This window comes from Salmo trutta, chromosome 23, assembly GCF_901001165.1.
Source record: "Salmo trutta chromosome 23, fSalTru1.1, whole genome shotgun sequence".
NCBI classification, from domain to species: domain Eukaryota; kingdom Metazoa; phylum Chordata; class Actinopteri; order Salmoniformes; family Salmonidae; genus Salmo; species Salmo trutta.
The window spans coordinates 34,214,139-34,239,855 of record NC_042979.1 but is presented as its reverse complement, the minus strand read 5'-3'; the positions used below and the strand labels follow the sequence as shown (position 1 = coordinate 34,239,855).

Sequence of the window (25,717 nt, the reverse complement as noted above, 5' to 3'; positions counted from 1 at the left end):
AATGGACTTCCTACAACACAAACTCAAAAAGTTCTGGGACACTGTAAAGTCCTTGGAGAATAAGAGCACCTCCTCCCAGCTGCCCACTGCACTGAGGATAGGAAACTCTGTCACCACCGATAAATCCACTATAATTGAGAATTTCAATAAGCATTTCTCTACGGCTGGCCATGCTTTCCACCTGGCTACCCCTACCCCGGTCAACAGCACTGCACTCCCCACAGCAACTCGCCCAAGCCTTCCCCATTTCTCCTTCTCCCAAATCCAGTCAGCTGATGTTCTGAAAGAGCTGCAAAATATGGACCCCTACAAATCAGCTGGGCTAGACAATCTGGACCCTTTCTTTCTAAAATGATCGGCCGAAATTGTTGCAACCCCTATTACTAGCCTGTTCAACCTCTCTTTCGTGTCGTCTGAGATTCCCAAAGATTGGAAAGCAGCTGCGGTCATCCCCCTCTTCAAAGGGGGGGACACTCTTGACCCAAACTGCTACAGACCTATATCTATCCTACCCTGCCTTTCTATAGTCTTCGAAAGCCAAGTCAACAAACAGATTACCGACCATTTCGAATCCCACCGCACCTTCTCCGCTATGCAATCTGGTTTCAGAGCTGGTCATGGGTGCACCTCAGCCACGCTCAAGGTCCTAAACGATATCTTAACCTCCATCGATAAGAAACAACACTGTGCAGCCGTATTCATTGACCTGGCAAAGGCTTTCGACTCTGTCAATCACCACATCCTCATCGGCAGACTCAATAGCCTTGGTTTCTCAAATGATTGCCTCGCCTGGTTCACCAACTACTTCTCTGATAGAGTTCAGTGTGTCAAATCAGAGGGCCTGTTGTCCGGGCCTCTGGCAGTCTCTATGGGGGTGCCACAGGGTTCAATTCTTAGGCCGAATCTTTTCTTTGTATACATCAATGATGTCGCTCTTGCTGCTGGTGAGTCTCTGATCCACCTCTACAGAGACGACACCATTCTGTATACTTCTGGCCCTTCTTTGGACACTGTGTTAACTACCCTACAGACGACCTTCAATGCCATACAACGCTCCTTCAGTGCCCTTCAACTGCTCTTAAATACAAGTAAAACTAAATGCATGCTCTTCAACCGATCGCTGCCTGCACCTGCCGGTCCATCCAGCATCACTACTCTGGACGGTTCTGACTTAGAATATGTGGACAACTACAAATACCTAGGTGTCTGGTTAGACTGTAAACTCTTCTTCCAGACTCACATCAAACATCTCCAATCCAAAGTTAAATCTAGAATTGGCTTCCTATTTCGCAAAACATAGCATCTTTCACTCATGCCCCCAAACATACCCTTGTAAAACTGACCATCCTACCGATCCTCGACTTCGGCGATGTCATTTACAAAATAGCCTCCAATACCCTACTCAATAAATTGGATACAGTCTATCACAGTGCCATCCGTTTTGTCACCAAAGCCCCATATACTACCCACCACTGCGACCTGTACGCTCTCATTGGCTGGCCCTCGCTTCATACTCGTCGCCAAACCCACTGGCTCCAGGTCATCTACAAGACCCTGCTAGGTAAAGTTCCCCCTTATCTCAGCTCGCTGGTCACCATAGCAGCACCCACCTGTAGCACGCGCTCCAGCAGGTATATCTCTCTGGTCACCCCCAAAGCCAATTCCTCCTTCGGCCGCCTCTCCTTCCAGTTCTCTGCTGCCAATGACTGGAACGAACTACAAAAATCTCTGAAACTGGAAACACTTATCTCCCTCACTAGCTTTAAGCACTAACTGTCAGAGCAGCTCACAGATTACTGCACCTATACATAGCCCATCTATAATTTAGCCCAAACAACTACCTCTTCCCCTACTGTATTTATTTATTTTGCTCTTTTGCACCATATTATTTATATTTCTACTTTGCACTTTCTTCCACTGCAAATCTACTATTCCAGTGTTTTACTTGCTATATTGGATTTTCTTCGCCACCATGGCCTTTTTTTGCCTTTACCTCCCTTATCTCACCTCATTTGCTCACATTGTATATAGACTTATTTTTCTACTATATTATTGACTGTATGTTTGTTTTACTCCATGTGTAACTCTGTGTTGTTGCATGTGTCAAACTGCTTTGCTTTATCTTGGCCAGGTGCAATTGTAAATGAGAACTTGTTCTCAACTTGCCTACCTGGTTAAATAAAGGTGAAATAAAAATAAATAAATAAAAATTTCAATATTTCAATATGAGACAGACAGAGAGAGCACAAGACAGAGAGAGAGCGCAAGACAGAGAGAGCGCAAGACAGACAGAGTGCGCAAAACAGAGAGAGAGCGCAAGACAGAGAGAGTGCGCAAGACAGACAGAGAGCGCAAAACAGACAGAGAACGAGACAGACAGACAGACAGACAGACAGACAGAGAGACAGAGAAACAGACAGAGGGAGAGAGACAGAGAGACGGAGAGACAGAGAGAGACGGAGAGACAGAGAGCGACGGAGAGAGAGAGACGGAGAGGCGGACAGAGATGGAGAGGCGGAGTGACAGAGAGAGAGAGAGAGACGGAGAGAGAGAGAGAGACGGAGAGGCGGACAGACAGACGGAGAGGCGGACAGAGATGGAGAGGCGGAGAGCCGGCGAGACGGAGAGGCGGCGAGACGGAGAAGCAGAGAGACGGAGAGATGGAGAGGCAGAGAGACAGACAGTTGGAGAGACGGACAGAAGGAGAGATGGACAGGAGAGACGGACAGGAGGAGAGACAGACAGAGAAACAGAGAGACAGAAGGAGAGAGACAGACAGAAGAAGGAGAGACAGATAGACAGAAGAAGGAGACAGACAGACAGACAGACAGACAGACAGACAGACAGACGGAGAGAGACAGACAGACGGAGAGAGAGAGAGACAGACGGAGAGAGAGAGAGACAGACGAACAGACAGAGAGAGACAGACAGACGGACGGAGAGAGACAGACAGACGGAGAGCGACAGACAGACGGACAGACAGAGAGAGACAGACAGACGGAGAGAGACAGACAGACGAGAGAGACAGACAGACGGAGAGAGACAGACAGACGGAGAGAGACAGACGGACAAACAGACGGAGAGACGGAGAGAGACAGACAGACGGAGAGACGGAGAGAGACAGACAGACAAAGCGACGGAGAGAGAGAGACAGACGGAGAGACGGAGAGAGACAGACAGACAAAGAGACGGAGAGAGAGAGACAGACAGACGGACGGACAGACGGAGAGAGAGACAGACAGACGGAGAGAGACAGACAGACAGACGGAGAGAGACAGACAGATAGAGAGCCGGAGAGAGACAGACAGACGGCGAGACAGATAGAGACAGACAGACAGACGGACAGACGGAGAGAGACAGACGGAGACAGACGGAGAGAGACAGAAAGACGGAGACAGAAAGATGGAGACAGAAAGAGAGAGAGAGAGACAGACGGACGGACAGACGGAGAGCGAGACAGACAGACGGAGACAGACGGAGAGAGACAGAAAGACGGAGACAGAAAGACGGAGACAGAAAGAGAGAGAGAGAAAGAGAGAGAGATACAACCCATACTTATGTTTATTTATTTTCCCTTTTGTACTTTAACTATTTGCACATCGTTATAACACTGTACATAGCCACAATAAGACATTTGAAATGTTTCTACTCCTTTGAAAGTTTTGAGAGTGAAATACTTACTGTTAATTTTTGATTGTTTATTTCACTTTTGTTAATTATCTATTTCACTTGCTTTGGAAATCTAAACATGTGTTTCCCATGCCAATAAAGCCCTTTGAATTGAATTGAGTGAGCGAGTGAGTGAGAGAGCTAGAAAGAGAGAGAGAGATAGAGAGAGAGAGAGAGAGAGAGAGAGAGAGAGAGAGAGATGAACTATCAATATCTGTGGTGCTCAAAATGCAGGTGTAAGGGAGCTCACTTGCTGAAGTTGAAGAGGAGCCTTTCAAACACCAGTACAGGACCTGTGCTGCTGAGAATGGTGAGAGGCTGGCCACCCAGCAGACAGAATATGGCACCCGTCAGTGCCGTGCCCAGGAAACTCTCCAACACACCCTGAAAGGGGAGAGGGACACAGATAGGCTGGTGAGTCAAAGAAACAGCATACAGATAGAGACACGCAGATGGATATGTTTGTCCCAAATCTATTGAAAGTGTTAGTGGGTGTCCTGCTGGGGTTAAAGGTCAAGGACACAGTAAACAGTGATGGTCACATTCCAACCCACTGTTGTATATGTTTAAACCAAATGGGACTGGACCAGAGAGCGATTGGTGGAGGACTGGCGGCAAGGTCTGGTTCCAAACTACTGTTCTGGTACCCTACCCTCACAAATAAACGAAGCACATGGTTACATTTTTATCATCTAAAGAAATCCATTTAGTTTCTGTGTATGTATGGGAACTGGGAATTGTCAAGTGTGCAATTGAAGCTAACTACATCATGATATCAATCTGCTGATTCTGCGAGATCTCTATTTCCCCCATCACACAGTTCCAGACACACAGATAGCTGTTATACTGGCCCATCAGGACAGACAGCCCTGTTCAAGTTCACATTGTGACATCATGTGTTTTTACTAGGTGTCATTTACACAGCATATCCAGGCCTGGGTGGGAGACAGTGGACAGCTGGGATGCAGGATCAGAGCTGCGCTACCTGGAACACTGTGCTCCTGTGGCTTGGACAGCTAAGGCTTCTGGGAAAGGTCAGAGGTCAGTCGAGGGATTCCCTTCCCCTTCTCTCATGCAATCGGGAGGACGGGGGAGGGGGAGACGGGGCAGTGACAAGGCTAGCTGAGTAATCTGGATCTGTGGTTATTTCCAGAGCAGCCCTCCCTGCGCATGCCTTCCTTGACCAGCCCTCCCTGCGCATGCCTTCCTTGACCAGTCCTCCCTGCGCATGCCTTCCTTGACCAGCCCTCCCTGCGCATGCCTTCCTTGACCAGCCCTCCCTGCGCATGCCTTCCTTGACCAGCCCTCCCTGCGCATGCCTTCCTTGACCAGTCCTCCCTGCGCATGCCTTCCTTGACCAGTCCTCCCTGCGCATGCCTTCCTTGGCCAGCCCTCCCTGCGCATGCCTTCCTTGACCAGTCCTCCCTGCGCATGCCTTCCTTGACCAGTCCTCCCTGCGCATGCCTTCCTTGACCAGCCCTCCCTGCGCATGCCTTCCTTGACCAGCCCTCCCTGCGCATGCCTTCCTTGGCCAGCCCTCCCTGCGCATGCATTCCTTGGCCAGCCCTCCCTGCGCATGCCTTCCTTGGCCAGCCCTCCCTGCGCATGCCTTCCTTGGCCAGCCCTCCCTGCGCATGCCTTCCTTGACGAGTCCTCCCTGCGCATGCCTTCCTTGACCAGTCCTCCCTGTGCATGCCTTCCTTGGCCAGCCCTCCCTGCGCATGCCTTCCTTGGCCAGCCCTCCCTGCGCATGCCTTCCTTGGCCAGCCCTCCCTGCGCATGCCTTCCTTGCGCATGCCTTCCTTGGCCAGCCCTCCCTGCGCATGCCTTCCTTGGCCAGCCCTCCCTGCGCATGCCTTCCTTGACCAGCCCTCCCTGCGCATGCCTTCCTTGGCCAGCCCTCCCTGCGCATGCCTTCCTTGACCAGCCCTCCCTGCGCATGCCTTCCTTGGCCAGCCCTCCCTGCGCATGCCTTCCTTGACCAGCCCTCCCTGCGCATGCCTTCCTTGGCCAGCCCTCCCTGCGCATGCCTTCCTTGACCAGCCCTCCCTGCGCATGTCTTCCTTGACCAACACATCCGGGGGGAGGCTGTGCATGTTTTTACTTTCAGGAGTTCTCCGTAATCACGTCACCTGGTCAGATCACATAGCGATAAAATGATATCTTCGCTGTCTGACAAAAACCTCTTATCTCCCAAACAAACTTTTTAGGAAATAAAAAAAATGCCCATATTTTACAATTAACAACCAACCAAACTTTAGAAGCTAATTTGAATACATTTTCTTGGTCCTAGAGTCTTGAACTGTTCAGAGTACATTTAGGGGAGTTATGTCATTTTAAATCCATGTCAGAAAGTATTAAACTGCACACTATGTTATAAGGGTGGAGAATCGGGACACAGTCAGGTCTTTGCCATTACTTACATTCACTTATGCTGTTTTGCTTCTTTCAAATGCTTCTGTTTTGAGAAGAGAAAACAGAAAGAGACTCACCTGCATGTTTTCTGTAGCATCTCCTAGCAACCCTCCGAAGGTGATGGCATTGGTCACGGTGCCCAGGTAGATGAACAAGATGGCGGAAAGCGACTGGATGTGAATGGCGTCGTAGAAATCACTGGCGAAGAACGGCAGCTTTCGCTTGATGTCCAGGATGAGGCCACCACAAAACCTTAACAATGAAAATGTTACAGTTACATTTATGCCACAAAGTCTTTATTATTGGCAAATGATCTAAAGATGTAGCCTTGTAAAGCAGACGTATCTCTACGACCCCCATGCTGTTTTGGTGAGCGTAGCTATTTGTCTGGTTTACGAGACTACTAAAGATGCTGTTTCATCACAAATCAGTGTCTGCACATAGCATAACTAAAAGGCAACAGTAAATAGTGGCTTGCTTTGGCCACACACCTGAGGTGTTATTTTCTGAGATTCTTTCACCCTGAAGAAGGCACAGTGATGCCGAACCGTTGGTGGTTTACCCAATAACTTACTGGGCATTTGTATATAGCATGCGAATGTCTTTATTTTCATAGCCTTCAGTTTACTCGTTGTTAGTCAGCACGTCTAATAACTATTTTGGGTGTGAGCCAGCTCATGCTTTTCACTGGAATTCTTTAGTAACATGCGTAGTGTTACAGTGTTATAGTAAATCATTTTAACACTGTATTCCCATATCAGTGAGAGTTGAGGCCCTGCTGAGTAACATGTTGGTATCACAGGAGGCTGGTGGCACCTTAATTGAGGAGGATGGGCTTGTGGTAATGGCTGGAGCGGAATAAGTGGAATGGTATCAAATACATAATTTCCATGTGTTAGATGTCATTCCATTTACTCAGTGGCGACCCGTCATGTTTTGAGCCCCACATTTTTAGCGACAAAAAATAAATAAAAAATAGATATGTATTTGTTTTTTGGGGGGGGGTGGGGCTTGCCTGTTTTGCGTGTTATTTTGGCATTAATACGTGTCACATATCAGTTTGCTTTCTGTGGTGGTGGAGCAGGCCAGCAGAAAATAGGAGCATCGCACCGTGATTAGCTCAGCATTGCACCGTGATTGGCTCAGTGTTCTGTCACTCATGGGGACACTACGTCACCCGCCTTTAGTAAGGGTAGACATCAAGAATGTGAGCCCTTTGGGTGCTGCCATAGACTTAGATTAGAAGTGCCCTTCCAAGAAAGCTCAAGGTCATTGGCCACAGATAAAATGATGACAAATCACATATCTATAGTAGCTTTGATTGGACTGATCATGTCAACATCTTATTTCAAAATCTTAGCTAGCAGTCATCATCATAAATCAAGTCAATAATCTACTGGTAAATCCTTTTTAATCCTTGTCATATGAAGAGAAATAATGAAGAGAAATTATCGGTGCTCATCAGCCATAAACATCACACAACAAGTTGGAAATTGCAAATTCAACAATGAGTTGTTTGGAAGGAATCGGTGACAGTGGCTAACCTGGGAAGTCGGGAATAAAAGCACTCAGACTGAGAAAATACGTTTTGAACGGTCATCCAACTCGGAACCTTTCTCTTTCTTTGATGACAACATTTTCCAACAAAGGACCGCCGCGCACAACAAGGGGAGTCCAAAAATGTATTTTATGCTGCTGCATAAATGATGTAATATGCCAGGGAGATATGTATACTGTAGCTAAGAAAGTAATACTAAGTGTATGTTGTGTAGTAAGCTGTTAGTAGCCCATGTGCCTCACCCTAATTGCCATAGATGATGAAAGGGGACCAAAGCGCAACGGGTAAAGTGCTCATCTTCTTTTATTATTTAATAAAATAACAAACGACAATCAACAGTTCTGTAAGGTACCCAGATTATACAGAAAGCAACCACCCACAAACCCAAAGGAAAAAACAGGCTGCCTAAGTATGGCTTCCAATCAGAGACAACAAAAGACACCTGCCTCTGATTGGAAACCATACTCGGCCACACATAGAAAATGAACATAGAAAAAGAAAACTAGAACATATCCCCTGGAAACAAACAAACCCCAAAACACACAAAAACAACACCCCCTGCCACGCCCTGACCATACTACAATGACAAATGACCCCTTTACTGGTCAGAACGTGACACTAATCATCTATTTTCTCCTCTTAATTTCGCCTAACGTTACTGTTCTGACTAGGTGGTGCTGCACATATAACCTGTTTTTCAGAAATATCATCATCTAATATTCTAAGAGATTTCATTGTCTGCTTATTTTCCCCCTTTATTTATCCTATGGTTCTGACTTTGTGTACAGGGAAAATACTGTAAGAGCAGCCCATGTTCTGCATTCTGTCGCTGTACATTTAAAAAATGCTGATCACATAGTTATATTGACTACATCCGTCGTCGCTTGCTCATTAATGTCTTAATCAAAATTACAGAACGCCTCTTATCCGCTCATTGTTCCCTTATGCCATAGTTAGTACATCTCAATTGTCAGTAGAAACCGCATTTGTTTAAGCAAATCTGCCATATCAGCTATGTTTTTTAAAAAGGCAGGAAACGAGGCTGAAATAGTTGTTTCGCTGCCAGACAAGGCTCTGCTGATAGCCAGGTGTAGCAGTGTTAAGGATCCACTCCATGGTGCTGAAAGAAAGCTCAGCTGTTGGGACAGATTTATTAAGGCCCTAACAGTTTGTGGGCACCATTTGTCACCGTTATAGTGCAATTAATGTATGGTTTAATGCTGTGTAGTGACTTTGCTGGCAATTTTTATTTGAGTTTGCCCCACCAAGATTTACATGCTAAAAACCCTACTGCATTTACTCCATTATTATGAGCCATCCTCCCCTCAGCAGCCTCCACTGGTTGGTATTGGAAACAGTTGAAGACTGCTCTGTTATTCAATACTACGCCATACGCTATGGGCTAGGCTAGTGGTAATGAGCAGTGTCATTCTTACTTTCCAGTGTTCATGAGCTCTTCTCCAACATGTCCATGTCCCCCTCCTCCTCCTTGACCCCCGTCATGTCCCGGCGTGTCCCCGTTCATCTGGGGCCCATCCCCTCCGCCTCCAGCATTATACTGGTTCTTCCTATACAGTCACAAACAGCAGGTTAGCCAACAGACATCGCTCTCCAACACAGTGTTGAAGGTTCATCATGAGCACCCAATATTGACATAACTCTCAAAACTGTCCAAGGAAACATGCACAATTTAATTAATTTTCTGGAACTAGGACAATTTACAGAATTATACAACTGTACTAGGACTAGAGGTGTCAGTGGCAGAGCTGTACCTCTTATCTGAGGAGGGCAGGGATTTGGGGGGTTCTATCCTGATGTCAGGGTCCCACTCCCCAGGAGGTAGGACGATAACCTCATCTAGGAACTCCTCAATGCCTGCCAGCAGGTCCTGTCTGTCCTTGGCCTTGTAGGCAATGTCATGGAACACCTGACCCCACACAACCAATCAGAAACCAAGGTAACATCAACACCAGCACACAACCAATCATAAACAATGTTAACATTAACAACAGCTATGTTACTTCCCCACATAACCAATCAAACCCACCGCAGGTCCTGTCTGTCCTTGTCATGGAACACCATACTACAACACAACCAATCAGAAACCATGTTAACATCAACACCAGCCAACAACCAATCATTTTTCACACTTGTCTCTTCCTGATATTGTGAGTAATTGGATCCCAATCATTATAATTATCCCCAATCATAATCACTTCCAGATGGTGTGCTTGTAATCACCATCTATATAAGCCATATGCCATTATACAGTGAGGGAAAAAAGTATTTGATCCCCTGCTGATTTTGTACGTTTGCCCACTGACAAAGAAATGATCAGTCTATAATTTTAATGGTAGGTTTATTTGAACAGTGAGAGACAGAATAACAACCAAAATATCCAGAAAAACACATGTCAAAAATGTTATAATTTGATTTGCATTTTAATGAGGGAAATAAGTATTTGACCCCTCTGCAAAACATGACTTAGTACTTGATGGCAAAACCCTTGTTGGCAATCACAGAGGTCAGACGTTTCTTGTAGTTGGCCACCAGGTGTGACAACTCTCCAAGGGGTGTGTAGACTTTCACTAGCTACTGTATAAGCACGTTGGACACGGTGGTCACGTACCTCATCAGACATGAGGGTGGCGATAGCTCGTCCGATCTCATGGTAGGCCTTGGCTTTGCTTTTGGGCCCCAGCAGCACAAATAGGAACCTAAAAGTAGATGAAGAGAAAAGCAGAAGAATGTTCAATAAAAAGCCCAAATTGAATACAACTGGTGGTCACTAGTGGTTAAACTATATAAATATAGTACCAATCAGCCTCTATGACATAGGAGATATCTATGAGATAGATATGTGGTATATTTGGTGGGTTTGCTAAGTTGGTTGTGGTGGTATCAGTAGGGTACCTGGTAGGGACGGGGACCTCTGTCAAACCTCCCAACATGGCAGCCTGCTGCAGACGGACAAACGCCACGAAGGGCGTGTCCAGGAAGTCCACCCCTCCGACCAGGACGTTAGACGCCTCGGCATCACGTGGAAGCTTCTTCATCAACTTATTCTTCAGCTAGAGAGAGGGGGGGACAAAGATGGACAGAGAGAAAGAGGGAGAGAAAGAGAGGAACACGCACAAATATAGAGTGAGACAGAAAAAAGAGAAGGAAAGCAATGAGCTTTGACACACATTCAAAAGAAGCGGTGCTTGAAACGACTGTCCTTATCAAAGTAGTAAGAGAAGAGCAGTAAAGGTACCGTAACAATGGACATTTCACATGCCCCAAAGTTGTACACAGTTGCATGGATGAAATGGGGCAGCCGAGTACAGCCCGTCCCCGGCACATAGGCATTACATGCTGTATTGTGTGGCAACACCACTGCAGTTCGTAGCTTTTTAGAAACAGATTAAAGCGTCTTTACCACTCTGTGAGTCACTATGACACAAGCAGAATGATTAACAAGACATAATAAAGCCCTTTCTGTTCATTGCTGGTATACACTTGAACCAGTCTACATAATGATATGTAATGAGAATGAGGTAGCAACAAAAAAGATGAACCTCTGTGCAACTGTATACAAAAGAACAGGCCAGGTGAATGCATACAGGCCCTTCACTTTAGGTCAGGGGGAGACAGGGGTCCTAGTAGTTAGAGGCGCGAGCCAGCAACTGTTCGAATCCCGGGTCTGACGGGAAACAAAATCAGACGGGAAGTGAGCTGGAAACTGGAGGGTTGCTGGTATCAAATCCTAGATGTAATTGCCTGCCGTTGTGCCCTTGAGCTAGGCACTTAATCCCCACAACAACTGGTCCCGGCGCCCAGTGTGACAGACCCCTGCTCTAACCTGTATATGTATGTGTGTCTTGGGAGGGGTTGGGATACAGCAGAAGTCAAATTTCAGTTGGAACTTGTACAATTGACAAATAAAGTGATATTAATCTTAATCTCTTAATCTTAATAGACTGCTAAATTAAACCTACGGTCCAAGTGGTACGCTGAGTACTTAGTCACAGTGAAATGCATAAAACTTAAGCAACCAGAGACCTCGGGTGTAAGGAGATGATTAACTAAGCAAGGCCTTGGTGTTTCATCAAAGACCAGATCAATTTGATGAATAGCTACTGTTGTCCGTGTAATTCCAGGAGTTAGTTATTGTGTCTGTGGAGTTTCTGCAGGCTTCAGGAGGAGTGGTAACATTGTTACCAAACATTTGAGAGAGAGGGTCAGGGCTCTTACAGGGCTCTTATCGTCGTGTGTGAGGCTCAGACTTTATCAGTAGAGTGAGGCCGTGCTCTGGTTCCCACACACAGACACACACACACAGTGTCGACTTCTTGACCCTGCATATTGTTACAGCAGGAGCTAAGATTTAGAGTGCCCGGGGAACAGCAATCGCTTCTTAAAGTTCCAGCTTAGATCTCTCTCTCACACACACACACACACACACACACACACACACACACACACACACACACACACACACACACACACACACACACACACACACACACACACACACAGTTATATCCTCACCTGGTCTCTATCTGGTTGGTCAGAAAAGTCGTTGAGGCTGTTGGAGGTCAGGTTCCGATGGGCTGTGGCTGGGCTACCTGTGGGATCAGAGGTCAAGAGCTCAAAGACCAGGCCTGAGAGGGTTCACCAGGGTCGTGTTTATTAGGGCAAAAAAACAGAAGAAAAAAATGCTTAAAGCCTTCTGAAATAGAAATTAGTGTTTCTTATTGGACCAGGCAGTCTTTCCCCATTTCAGTCTGTTGTCTTCTTTTCGGTGCCTAATGAACACAACCCAGGGGTCAAACAAAGTCACTAGGATGAAAGGTAGATCGCAACTCCCAGAACAGACAGAGGCCCAGTTAGATTAGACTGATCTCAGAGAAGGAGATGAAGAGAAACAGAAGATGAAGAAAAACAGAAACTTCACAAGGCCTAATATAAATGTGGAAGGCAGCAAGGACTCAGTTAAGCTTTCGGGCCGATGCCAGCTGCAGTGGATCAGATGTACTGCCTGAAATCTCCCACTGCCGTGCCCTGTCTTTCACTGATCTGATGCCAACTGGTCATTCACTTGCACGGCAGAGCAGAGGGGGCACGGACAGTGTCTTATTAGTAGTCCATGGTGGGGTTGGTGGGAGAGATAGATATTTTTCTTTAGCCTCTTTTAGCCAGCAGTATCAGACTCAGTGAGAAGGCTGGCTTTGCATTGGAGTTGTGATTACCTAAAAAAGTTGGTCAATAGCCGAGTAGCATTTACATTAGCTAATTGGTTGTTTGCTGTTTCTCTGGGCATGAAGGACTGTGATATTTGGATACGTCAGTCAGATGCTGTTTGATGATGCCCTTTTCTTTTTTAACATAAAAAAATTGTGGATTGTGATATCCCATGAGAGTATACCCATGACAGTATTGTTTTCGGTCATCAATGCTCATATCAACAATATGAATGTGGATCGCAAATTGTCTTGGCACAGACTATTGTCATGGTATGTGTTATACCCTGTTATAAACTCTGTATATGAGTGTTATAACCCGCCATACAAAAGTATCCCACACTAGGGTGCTATAATGCATTATAGCCTGACTTAAATGACCTGACTTACTGCCCTATCCCATATGTTATAAATCCATTATAACCTAACTTACCTAGTTATCCCATGTGTTATAAATGTATTCTAACCTGACTTAATGACTGGCGTATCGCAAGTGTTATAAATGTGTTCTGACCTGACTTAATGACTGACGTATCCAATGTGTTATAAATGTGTTCTGACCTGACTTACTGATGTATTGCATGCTGGAGCTTCTTTGGATCTCCTTTATCGGTTCCTCATGGCCAAGCGTGGTTGCATAAGGCACAGACTGGGGTTGGGACTGGGGGTGCAAGTGGGGAAAGGGCTGGAGGTGCTCATTGAGACTGCGTGCTTTAGTGCAGACAGAGAGAGACAGAAAAAGAGAAAGAGAGATGGAGTGACGGAAGAAAGGAAGGAACGAAGAAAGCAGGAAGGCAGGCAGGCAAAAAGTGAAGAGAACACGAGGGAATGTTAATCTGTGCAGGAGAGTGAGAGTACAGATAGAAGACAGACAACTAGAACAATCTCACACTTCAAACTGCAGTACCATATTATTATTATTATTATTTAATGGCATCCAAGAAGTTATGGTCTTCTAAATAATTAAATCACATGTAGTTGGTAGAGCATGGTGTTTGCAATGGTGTTTGCAACGCCAGGGTTGTGGGTTCGATTCCCACGGGGGCCAGTACGGAAGAAAAAAAAAATGTATGAAATGAATTGAAATGTATGCATTCACTACTGTAAGTCGCTCTGGATAAGAGCGTCTGCTAAATGACTAAAATGTAAAAATGTAAAATGTAAAATGATATGCAAGTCGGAAAACACTTTGGAGATAGTAGTATTTAGAAGAAGAACAAAAACAAGCATCAACACTCAGGCGTAAAATAATCTTGCCAGTCACATTGACATTATTAGTTAAAACTATAGCCACCTAGATATACAGTGGGGGAAAAAAGTATTTGATCCCCTGCTGATTTTGTACGTTTGCCCACTTACAAAGTAATGATCAGTCTATAATTTTAATGGTAGGTTTATTTGAACAGTGAGAGACAGAATAACAACAAAAAAATCCAGAAAAAACGCATGTCAAAAATGTTATAAAATAATTTGCATTTTAATGAGGGAAATAAGTATTTGACCCCTCTGCAAAACATGACTTAGTACTTTGTGGCAAAAAACTTGTTGGCAATCACAGAGGTCAGACGTTTCTTGTAGTAGGCCACCAGGTTTGCACACATCTCAGGAGGGATTTTGTCCCACTCCTCATTGCAGATCTTCTCCAAGTCATTAAGGTTTCGAGGCTGACGTTTGGCAACTCGAACCTTCAGCTCCCTACACAGATTTTCTATGGGATTAAGGTCTGGAGACTGGGTAGGCCACTCCAGGACCTTAATGTGCTTCTTCTTGAGCCACTCCTTTGTTGTCTTGGCCTTGTGTTTTGGGTCATTGTCATGCTGGAATACCCATCCACGACCCATTTTCAATGCCCTGGCTGAGAGAAGGATGTTCTCACCCAAGATTTGACGGTACATGGCCCCGTCCATCATCCCTTTGATACGGTGAAGTTGTCCTGTCCCCTTAGCAGAAAAACACCCCCAAAGCATAATGTTTCCACCTCCATGTTTGATGGTGGAGATGGTGTTCTTGGGGTCATAGGCAGCATTCCTCCTCCTCCAAACACGGCGAGTTAAGTTGATGCCAAAGAGCTCCATTTTGGTCTCATCTGACCACAACACTTTCACCAGCTGTCCTCTGAATCATTCAGATGTTCATTGCCAAACGTCAGACGGGCATGTATATGTATTCTTGAGCAGGGGGACCTTGCGGGCGCTGCAGGATTTCAGTCCTTCACGGCGTAGTGTGTTACCAATTGTTTTCTTGGTGACTATGGTCCCAGCTGCCTTGAGATCATTGACAAGATCCTCCCGTGTAGTTCTGGGCTGATTCCTCACCGTTCTCATGATCATTGCAACTCCACGAGGTGAGATCTTGCATGGAGCCCCAGGCCGAGGGATATTGACAGTTATTTGTTTCTTCCATTTGCGAATAATCACACCAAATGTTGTCACCTTCTCACCAAGCTGCTTGGCGATGGTCTTGTAGCCCATTCCAGCCTTGTGTAGGTCTACAATCTTGTCCCTGACATCCTTGGAGAGCTTTTTGGTCTTGGCCATGGTGGAGAGCTTGGAATCTGATTGATTGATTGCTTCTGTGGACAGGTGTCTTTTTTACAGGTAACAAGCTGCGGTTAGGAGCACTCCCTTTAAGAGTGTGCTCCTAATCTCAGTTCGTTACCTGTATAAAAGACACCTGGGAGCCAGAAATCTTTCTGATTGAGAGGGGGTCAAATACTTATTTCCCTCATTAAAATGCAAATCAATTTATAACATTTTTGACATGCGTTTTTCTGGATATTTTTGTTGTTATTCTGTCTCTCACTGTTCAAATAAACCTACCATTAAAATTATAGACTGATCCTTTCTTTATCAGTGGACAAATGTACAAAATCAGCAGGGGATCAAATACTTTTTTCCCCCACTGTATGTACCTGTAACATCTTTACTGCACTCAAATGATGGCATATAAAAGTTGAACATACACTACACCTTATCCTATAGTATTGATGACCACCAGAGGAAAAAATATGTGATTGGTAGAATTGATTGGGATAAGACAGGAAGTAGGAGGGAAAAAATAATAATAAAAAAGGCTGCACCAAACTGGCATCTACATTACCGTTCTGGTCTTGGTTGGAAAACAGCCTACTTGCACTGGACACCGTCTTGCCAATGTCAGCAAGTGAGCGCAGGTTGGACTTCTTGGTCTGGTGACGATGTTTCCGTAGCAACGTGTACATGACCTGATCCTTTAGCTCAGGCTTCAGCTGACCGATCTCGATCTGGCTGTCAGTGATCAACTCTGATAGAGGGTGTGGAAACAGGCAGGGGGGAGGATAACAGAGAGACAAACGGGGATGGAGAGAATGTCAATACTGAGGACACTTGGTTTCAAAGTGCACAGTTTTGGAACGTTCCAATTCTAAAAGTGCTGCAGTCAAACAGTGATGTTTTTGCATATCCTGGTGCAGTGAGATACTGAGGCTTATGGGAAGTGTACTTGTCTTACCAACCACCTGTGGTAGAGTGGAGGCCTCCAGGTCCAGCAGGATGGTGCCCTTCTCGATGCAGGTCTTCAGCTCAAACAGACTGTGAAGGGACAAGGTGGCCACGTGAGGCTTACTCCAACGCTCTCCTCCCTTCTCCACCTTCTCCTCAAACTTTATCCACCTTGAGAGAGAGAGAGGAATAGATTAAGACAGAGCGAAAGCATGAGGGGTGTGTGTGTGTGTGTGTGTGTGTGTGTGTGCGTGTGAGAGAGAGAGAGAGACCAAGAACGAGAGAGATACAGAAGGAGAGGGAATAACCTTAAGTGTGATTTAAAAATAATACACATCATTACAAAGATGCAGGTCCTGCAAGGTACAGTAGGTTACCGCACAATAAAGGTCTGTAGACAAAACCTTTCATATACTTTCACTGCCAAATACGGGCCGCAGACAAAAGGAGACAAGGAGAGTTTTATTTTCTTTACAAAACAACCCCTCTATGTTATTGGTTCATCACAGGTCATGGAAAATAGCAGCGGATGCGGAATGACGCAATAAAAATACTGGTAAGACTACTTTAAGGGTCCTGAGTAAATCATTTATAAGGCATTTACAATCTGTTTGCTCACCATTTAGTAATCATTACTCCCACATTTGTAAACATTAGTAAGTTAGTTATTCACACATGTATACTGTATATATTTCCTTAAACATCCTGTTTTGTGTTCTTACTGTTTTATCAGGTACTGCAGGAAAGTCTACCAATGGAATGTCCATCTTTTTGGAGAAATTACAGTGGTCACTCAAACATTAATATAAAGTGTTTATAAAGCATAAATAGCACTCACTTTACATTAGGGACTGCAAAAATATTTTACTAATGATTAGTAAATGGTTTATTCATGCGGGAGTAATGATTAATAAATGGTGAACACACAATTTAAACACCTTATAAATGGTTTATTACAGACCCTTAAAATAAAGTGTTAACAAAATACTTTATATACTACATGTACAGAACGGGGGGAGGGGGGTTGGACAGAAAGGCCTCAGAGACAGTCAGAAAACAACCTGTCCAGGAAGACATCACATGGGAGGTAATGGAGGTTGTGTTCTGGGTTCTGAGGTTGTGTTCTGGGTTCTGAGGTTGAGGTTGTGTTCTGGGGTTGTGTTCTGGGTTCTGAGGTTGTGTTCTGGGTTCTGAGGTTGAGGTTGTGTTCTGAGGTTAAGGATATTTATTTATTTTTATTTTACCTTTATTTAACTAGGCAAGTCAGTTAAGAGCAAATTCTTATTTTCAATGACGGCCTAGGAACAGTGGGTTAACTGCCTGTTCAGGGCGACAGATTTTTACCTTGTCGGTTCAGGGATTCGATCTTGCAACCTCTCGGTTACTAGTCCAACACTCTAACCACTAGGCTACCTGCCTAGTGGTTGGGAGAATTACTTGTGTCATGCACAAAGTAGATGTCCTAACCAACTTGCCAAAACTATAGTTTGTTAACAAGAAATTTGTGGAGTGGTTGAAAACCGAATTTTAATGACTCCAACCTAAGTGTATGTAAACTTCTTACTTCAACAGGTACAGGATGGCAACAACAACTGCCCGAGTTACACAATCCCTCCATCAGTGCTCAGACTGTCCGCAATAGGCTGAGAGAGGCTGGATTGAGGGCTTGTAGGCCTGTTTTAAGGCAGGTCCTCACCAGACATCTCCGGCAACAACGTCGCCTACGGGCACAAACCCACCGTCGCTGGACCAGACAGAACTGGCAAAAAGTGCTTTTCACTGACGAGTTGCGGTTTTGTCTCACCGGGGGTGATGGTCGGATTCACGTTTATCGTCGATGGAATGAGCGTTACACCGAGGCCTGTACTCTGGAGCGGGATCGATTAGGAGGTGGAGGCTCCGTCATGGTCTGGGGCGGTGTGTCACAGCATCATCGGACTGAGCTTGTTGTCATTGGACGCAATCTCAACGCTGTGTCTTACAGGGAAGACATCCTCCTCCCTCATGTGGTACCCTTCCTGCAGGCTCATCCTGACATGCCCCTCCACCATGACAATACCACCAGCCATACTGCTCGTTCTGTGCGTGATTTCCTGCAAGACAGGAATGTCAATGTTCTGCCATGGCCAGCCAAAAGCCTGGATCTCAATCCCATTGAGCACGTCTGGGATCTGTTGGATCGGAGGGTGAGGGCTAGGGCCATTCCCCCCAGAAATGTCTGGAAACTTGCAGGTGCCTTGGTAGAAGTGTGGGGTAACATCTCACAGCAAGAACTGGCAAATCTGGTGCAGTCCATGAGGAGGCAATGCACTGCAGTACTTAGTGCAGCTGGTGGCCACACCAGATACTGACCGTTACTTTTGATTTTTACACCCCCTTTGTTCAGGGACACATTATTCAATTTCTGTTAGTCACATGTCTGTGGAACTTGTTCAAATATTTACACGTTAAGTTTGCTGAAAATAAACACAGTTGACATTGCAAGGACGTTTATTGTTCCGCTGAGTTATAATATACACTGCTCAAAAAAATAAAGGGAACACTTAAACAACACAATGTAACTCCAAGTCAATCACACTTCTGTGAAATCAAACTATCCACTTAGGAAGCAACACTGATTGACAATAAATTTCACATGCTGTTGTGCAAATGGAATAGACAACAGGTGGAAATTATAGGCAATTAGCAAGACACCCCCAATAATGGAGTGGTTCTGCAGGTGGTGACCACAGACCACTTCTCAGTTCCTATGCTTTCTGGCTGATGTTTTGGTCACTTTTGAATGCTGGCGGTGCTTTCACTCTAGTGGTAGCATGAGACGGAGTCTACAACCCACACAAGTGGCTCAGGTAGTGCAGCTCATCCAGGATGGCACATGCGAGCTGTGGCAAGAAGGTTTGCTGTGTCTGTCAGCGTAGTGTCCAGAGCATGGAGGCGCTACCAGAAGACAGGCCAGTACATCAGGAGACGTGGAGGAGGCCGTAGGAGGGCAACCACCCAGCAGCAGGACCGCTACCTCCGCCTTTGTGCAAGGAGGAGCAGGAGAAGCACTGCCAGAGCCCTGCAAAATGACCTCCAGCAGGCCACAAATGTGCATGTGTCTGCTCAAACGGTCAGAAACAGACTCCATGACGGTGGTATGAGGGCCCGACGTCCACAGGTGGGGGTTGTGCTTACAGCCCAACACCGTGCAGGACGTTTGGCATTTGCCAGAAAACACCAAGATTGGCAAATTCGCCACTGGCGCCCTGTGCCCTTCACAGATGAAAGCAGGTTCACACTGAGCACGTGACAGACGTGACAGAGTCTGGAGATGCCGTGGAGAACGTTCTGCTGCCTGCAACATCCTCCAGCATGACCGGTTTGGCGGTGGGTCAGTCATGGTGTGGGGTGGCATTTCTTTGGGGGGCCGCACAGCCCTCCATGTGCTCGCCAGAGGTAGCCTGACTGCCATTAGGTACCGAGATGAGATCCTCAGACCCCTTGTGAGACCATATGCTGGTGCGGTTGGCCCTGGGTTCCTCCTAATGCAAGACAATGCTAGACCTCATGTGGCTGGAGTGTGTCAGCAGTTCCTGCAAGAGGAAGGCATTGATGCTATGGACTGGCCCGCCCGTTCCCCAGACCTGAATCCAATTGAGCACATCCGGGACATCATGTCTCGCTACATCCACCAACGCCACGTTGCACCACAGACTGTCCAGGAGTTGGCGGATGCTTTAGTCCAGGTCTGGGAGGAGATCCCTCAGGAGACCATCCGCCACCTCATCAGGAGCATTCCCAGGCGTTGTAGGGAGGTCATACAGGCACGCGGAGGCCACACACACTACTGAGCCTCATTTTGACTTGTTTTAAGGACATTACATCAAAGTTGGATCAGCCTGTAGTGTGGTTTTCCACTTTAATTTTGAGTGTGACTCCAAATCCAGACCTCCATGGGTTGATAAATTGGATTTCCATTGATTATTTTTGTGTGATTTTGTTGTCAGCACATTCAACTATATAAAGAAAAAAGTATTTAATAAGACTATTTCTTTCATTCAGATCTAGGATGTGTTGTTTAAGTGTTCCCTTTATTTTTTTGAGCAGTATATATATATATATATATATATATATATATACACACACACATGTGGCTGCTATGAAAATTAACTGTGTGTGTGTGTGTGTGTGTGATCAGGAGTGTATTCATCGCGCTGATTCTGTTCAAAAATGTTTCTTAAAACAGAAGCAAACAGAACGGGGATAAACATACCTGAATTTATCCAATAGAAAATCACTTTTGCAAATGTTAAACCAATTATTACACTCCAGATCAGCTAGATGCAGGCAAGAGTGTGCAAGATGGGAATTGAACGTGTCACTGTCTGTCACATTGATTACTCAAAATTCTCCCGACCTGTGCAACTACATTATAAACTTTCATTCATAGGCTAGGTTGTAGCAACCTCATAATGAGTACAGGAAAATGTTCAGCTACATGTATGTGTAAGCTTTATTTAAACTAGGCAAGTCAATTTACATTGACGGCCACCCCAGTCAAACCCAGACAACACCGGGCCAATTGTGCTCCGCCCTATGGGACTCCCAATCACGGCCGGTTGTGATACAGCCTGGATTCGAACCAGGGTGTCTGTAGTGACGCCTCTAGCACTGAGATGCAGTGGCTTAGACCGCTGCACCACTCGGGAGCCTAAACCTATTGATGTTACATTGAGCTGGGTAAATGGAACATGAATGACAGTCATCCAATATGCTGTAAAATAAATAAGGCCATGTTCATTAAAATAATTATCATCCTCCCTAATCTTAAACGGCACCGACCGCCACTGAATGTCAGAGTTTAATTCAATAAGAGAAAAGATGCAAAATTAAGAGTTGAAAATAAAGACAACTGAGGGCCAGAAAAGTCATGTTTGGGAAAGATCTGGTGAAGTGGTAAAAGAGGATGATTGCAGTGCCTATGTTATGTGTGATGACTGAGGTGCTATACAAATTCGACAGTAACAAGACGGGGACTTCAAATAAACCTACGGCACGTCAATGGAACTGTAGCCTACTGTTCAGAGGGATTAAATGGAAACTGAAATCTGGACACTGACTATAGGTTTATAACCTCTCACATACAGGCGCGGTTCTGTGACAACAATTTTGGACCCCCTTGTGGCCCCCCTAAATGTGGAGTATGAAATCATTTTTACATAACACATTTTTGCTATCGTTCTTTTTTTACATCCGTTATTAGACAGTGGCAACGCGGAACACTAATGATTATGAACATGGTCTTTTGCCTGCTAATGCCTGCAATGCAGTGAAGAAAACGATATGACAACAATAACATCTAATGTAACTGGCCCCTCTAACAGTACAACTGGCCCCAGCTTGGCCCCCCCAGTTGAAATGGTCTAGAACCGCCACTGCTCACAGTCTTAATATTAACTCCTGCAGAATTAAGCACTTCTTGCAGTAAAATGACACACCATGATATATTTTGACTCGGGAACAGGAGTGGAGAAATAGGATTTATTTTTTCAGGATCTTGAGAGAATGTTAATGCTCTGAGGTGTAGAGGTGCCATCTATTTTATTTTTTTTACCCCTTTCTCTCCCCAATTTCATGGTATCCAATTGGTAGTTAGTCTTGTCCCATCGCTGCAAATCCCGTACGGACTCGGGAGAGGCAAAGGTCAAGAGCCGTGCGTCCTCTGAAACACAACCCAGCCAAGCCGCACTGCTTCTTGACACAATGCCCGCTTAACCCGGAAGCCAGCCGCACCAACGTGTCGGAGGAAACACTGTACACCTGGCGACCGTGTCAGTGTGCACTGCACTTGGCCTGCCACAGGAGTCGCTACAGCACGATGGGACAAGGACATCCCTGCTGGCCAAACCCTCCCCTAACCCGGACAATTGTGCAACACCCCATGGGTTTCCCAGTTGCGGCCGGCTGTGACAGAGCCTGGACTCGAACCAGGACTTCTACTGCCTTAGACCACTGCGCCACTTGAGAGGCCTTGAGGTGAAATCTTTAATCAGCATCAACAAAGTTGATAGTATTTCAACCACATAAAATATTAATCCGAGACAAACTGAAATCTTATCGGAAGCATGTTGGGTTATTTTCACAGCTTTCTATTTCCTTATAACCCATTAAACTGATGTCATTTGGACATTTTGCACAGAAAATCTATTTTTTTTTGTTTTTTATTGGATTTTTCCCCGTCCCTAAATATCTTTGCTCCATGAAAGAAGCAGAGATGACAAGAGAAAACTTTATCAATATCAACTAGATTAAAACATACATTCTATCATTTATGACATTCTGGTGAGCAAGTGTTTATTTAGTCTTCTCGGGCAACATATGACAGAAGAGAAGTTGCATGTATCTAATTATAGACAAGTTCACTAACAAATAGCCAACCAAAACGTCAAAAATTATTAGCAGAAACATATCTAAATCAGACAAAAATTTATCCTGCACCCAGTCAAAAAAAACTTCCACCGTCTGTCTGACTGTATCCTAAAGCACATGTTCTATATTTGCAGTTTTGGGTCCGGTGCGGGCCTCAGATGTTCAATTATCACATACGGTTGGGCAGGTGCGGATGGGTAATTAGCGATTACGGGCGGGTTTGGGTGAACAAACAGGTGACCGGCGCCCCACTACTGTGAACACTGAAAATGAATGCGATAGATAACAGCTAAAGGACATACATCAATTCCATTTTACGATATCTTCAGAACAAGTAAAAACATAGACTGGGTATAATTATATATTTTTTGCAATGTTACGTACATGGAAGCTAACTTGATAGCTATCACACTTGTGGATAAAGCAGTGTAAAAATCGGAACATTACTTTGACATGCATTGGAAGTCGTTTGTCCTTACAATACTATAACGTTAGGGTTCATGAGTTGCACTTCACTCGGTCACATCGTTGTCATTGTAATCAACGTTCTACAGACACCGCAGCCATATTGATGTGGAAAAGTAGAATGGAAGCAAACTATGACTGTTTCGCCTAAGTTACACTATAGAGGCCTGGAAACACCATAAGGCAACTATTTAGTAGGAAACAACCATGCCGCCACCATCATGTCATCAAATTTACCTTATACAGATGGCAATGTTGTCATTAGCTAGCAAAGTCCGTTAAAATAGCTAGCAACATTAGCTAGCTAAAATCCAGTGGCCTCCCCTCAATCTTAGCAAGCTAGCTAACATTATACTGAAACTAAAGTCAATATGGCGATATCAAAAGGTTATCCTATTAATAATTGGCCCTATTTTGAAATGTCATCGCGTTTTTAAGCAACAGCAATGCACTTGAGACTTAATCTGCGCCCATTGAGAATGCATGGAGAAGAATGCTCAGTTCGGAACAGTGTTGCCAACTAATTTTCAGGGTAAGTTGCTAGAGGCAGGTTGATTTGTTGCTAAATGACGTTGTGATGTCATTGCGTGATAACGTAAAACTGCGTCTTTCCGTTAAATCCACACTAACGTTACTCAAATTGACTGGCCACCTCTGAATTCTGTTTAAGATCAAACATTCGTGACCAACTATATTCATTGAGTTTGGCTCGTCGAACCCGTACTACTGCTGCAGTCAGCTAATAATGATTTGCAATTTGCTGAAATTGCTGCTGGCCCGCTGCTGCCTGTTGCAGACGTCACTCACAAAGCACTTTTGCAGCCAGTCACATGTGTTGTGACTGAGTGTGTGACAGAGAAAATCGTTTTTGTGTCATTTAGAGGGAAAATGCGTGCATTTTAGCGTTTGAGTCACTTTCCAAAAGTTCCTAAAAGTCCCAAATACATTTTTTAAAGTAGCTAAATTTGTTGCTAGGTGCTGTTTGAAAAGAAAGTTACCAGGGTAGTCTGAAAATTGCTAAATTGGCATCACTGGTTCGGAATCAGTCCTAAAATGAACAATCAAAACAATATTGTGACGAAACATGCAACCCATTTAATGCCATGTTCAAAACAACTTGGAACTCTGAACTCTCCGACTTCCAAGCGTTCAAGACAACAGGGAACTTTGAAAGAAACCAGCTCCGACTGGGAAAAATAGTTTTGAACGGTCATCCAACTTGGAATTCCATTTTTCTAGCGCTCATGATTTGAAAAAAAAGTACTGAGTCAGAGCAAACGTAGCTCGCTAATACAGCCTGATACCAGTGCCGATGGAGGCCTAAATCAGCATGTTGTTTGTGCAACAGTATCTTCTAAATCAAAGAGGAATAGGCAAAGCATGAATATGTTGGCTATATGAATAAAGATTTAATGTAGCCAAAGATTATAGGGCCCCCTAGGAAACATGGAACATCACTTTGGTTCCTACCCTGTCACAATAACTCATCCATGGCATTTTCATTTGTTGTCATGTCAAACACTGTATTCAAAGTGCCCACTATTATTTATATTCTAACTATAGAATTATAAACATTCTATTTCCATGATTCCAAAAGTTCACCCAAGTGTTTTGATCTAAATCGCAATTGCAACATTTGGTTAAATTTGGTTATTTTTGCCCATATCGTGGCAGTGTGGAAATTAGCTCAAATGAGTGCAGGAAATTGATGAAAATGCAGGAAATTATTTTAGGTTGAAGTTGAATTGAACAGTATAAAACAATCCGAAATGGAGAAAGACCCATTAAAATAATTTTTAATATACGTGTTGCCACCCAAGGGTCACGCACTACTCATAAAGCAAATTTAGAACTTTTATTAATCAAAAACATAAAATACCGTCAAAAATACCATATGATATTTTGGCCATATCGCCCAGCCCTAGCTAGTAGCTCTTGAGAACCTAAGTTGGCATTCTGCCAACATACCTCTGTGAAGTAGAAAATGTAGCCTAATGTAAGCTAATTTTAGAATACACTGATATTAATTTCATCTGTAGAAGTGGTGATTTAGCTACATTGATTATCAAGATGTTGTGTATTGATTGTGAAAGTGTGATACTCAACTCTTTGTACATAATAGATGATGAAGGCCTACTGAATATTAAACAGTTTGGTTTACATGTATTTTTTCCTGTACAGATGAGTGAGCAGGATAGAACGAGGCACCATCACTAAAAAAACACTATACTAACAGACAGCTCCAAATTCAGACTGCACCTTACAACACAATTGCTACCATTTAACCACTGCACTATTCTATTTATATATTACCAAGTATGTGTTTACATAACAGTTGACCACTTTCCACAAGTATACTGTATGTATTCTTTATCTGGATCCCAATTAGGAAAAATATTGGATATGGTGACATCTTTGTAAGTCATTTTTTGGTGATTTGGTCTGGGTGCAGTTCTCAACTAGAAAGTTTTCCTTAGAGAAGGTTACAGAGACTA

General features: G+C 44.6%; 1 protein-coding gene across 2 annotated transcripts in view; it reads right to left on the bottom strand.

Moving 5' to 3' along the window:
• The window catches only part of LOC115159858 (electrogenic sodium bicarbonate cotransporter 1), an 88,855-nt gene that overhangs the window by 32,871 nt on the left and 30,267 nt on the right, over window positions 1-25,717 (bottom strand). For both annotated transcript variants that reach the window (XM_029709930.1, XM_029709929.1), the window contains exons 5-13: window positions 16,357-16,517; window positions 15,967-16,149; window positions 12,176-12,252; window positions 10,556-10,713; window positions 10,272-10,359; window positions 9,415-9,569; window positions 9,079-9,210; window positions 6,162-6,336; window positions 3,920-4,053 (exon numbers count right to left, since the gene is read on the bottom strand). In XM_029709930.1, coding sequence (XP_029565790.1) covers window positions 3,920-4,053; window positions 6,162-6,336; window positions 9,079-9,210; window positions 9,415-9,569; window positions 10,272-10,359; window positions 10,556-10,713; window positions 12,176-12,252; window positions 15,967-16,149; window positions 16,357-16,517 — 1,263 coding nt within the window. The remainder of the gene's footprint in view (window positions 1-3,919; window positions 4,054-6,161; window positions 6,337-9,078; window positions 9,211-9,414; window positions 9,570-10,271; window positions 10,360-10,555; window positions 10,714-12,175; window positions 12,253-15,966; window positions 16,150-16,356; window positions 16,518-25,717) is intronic.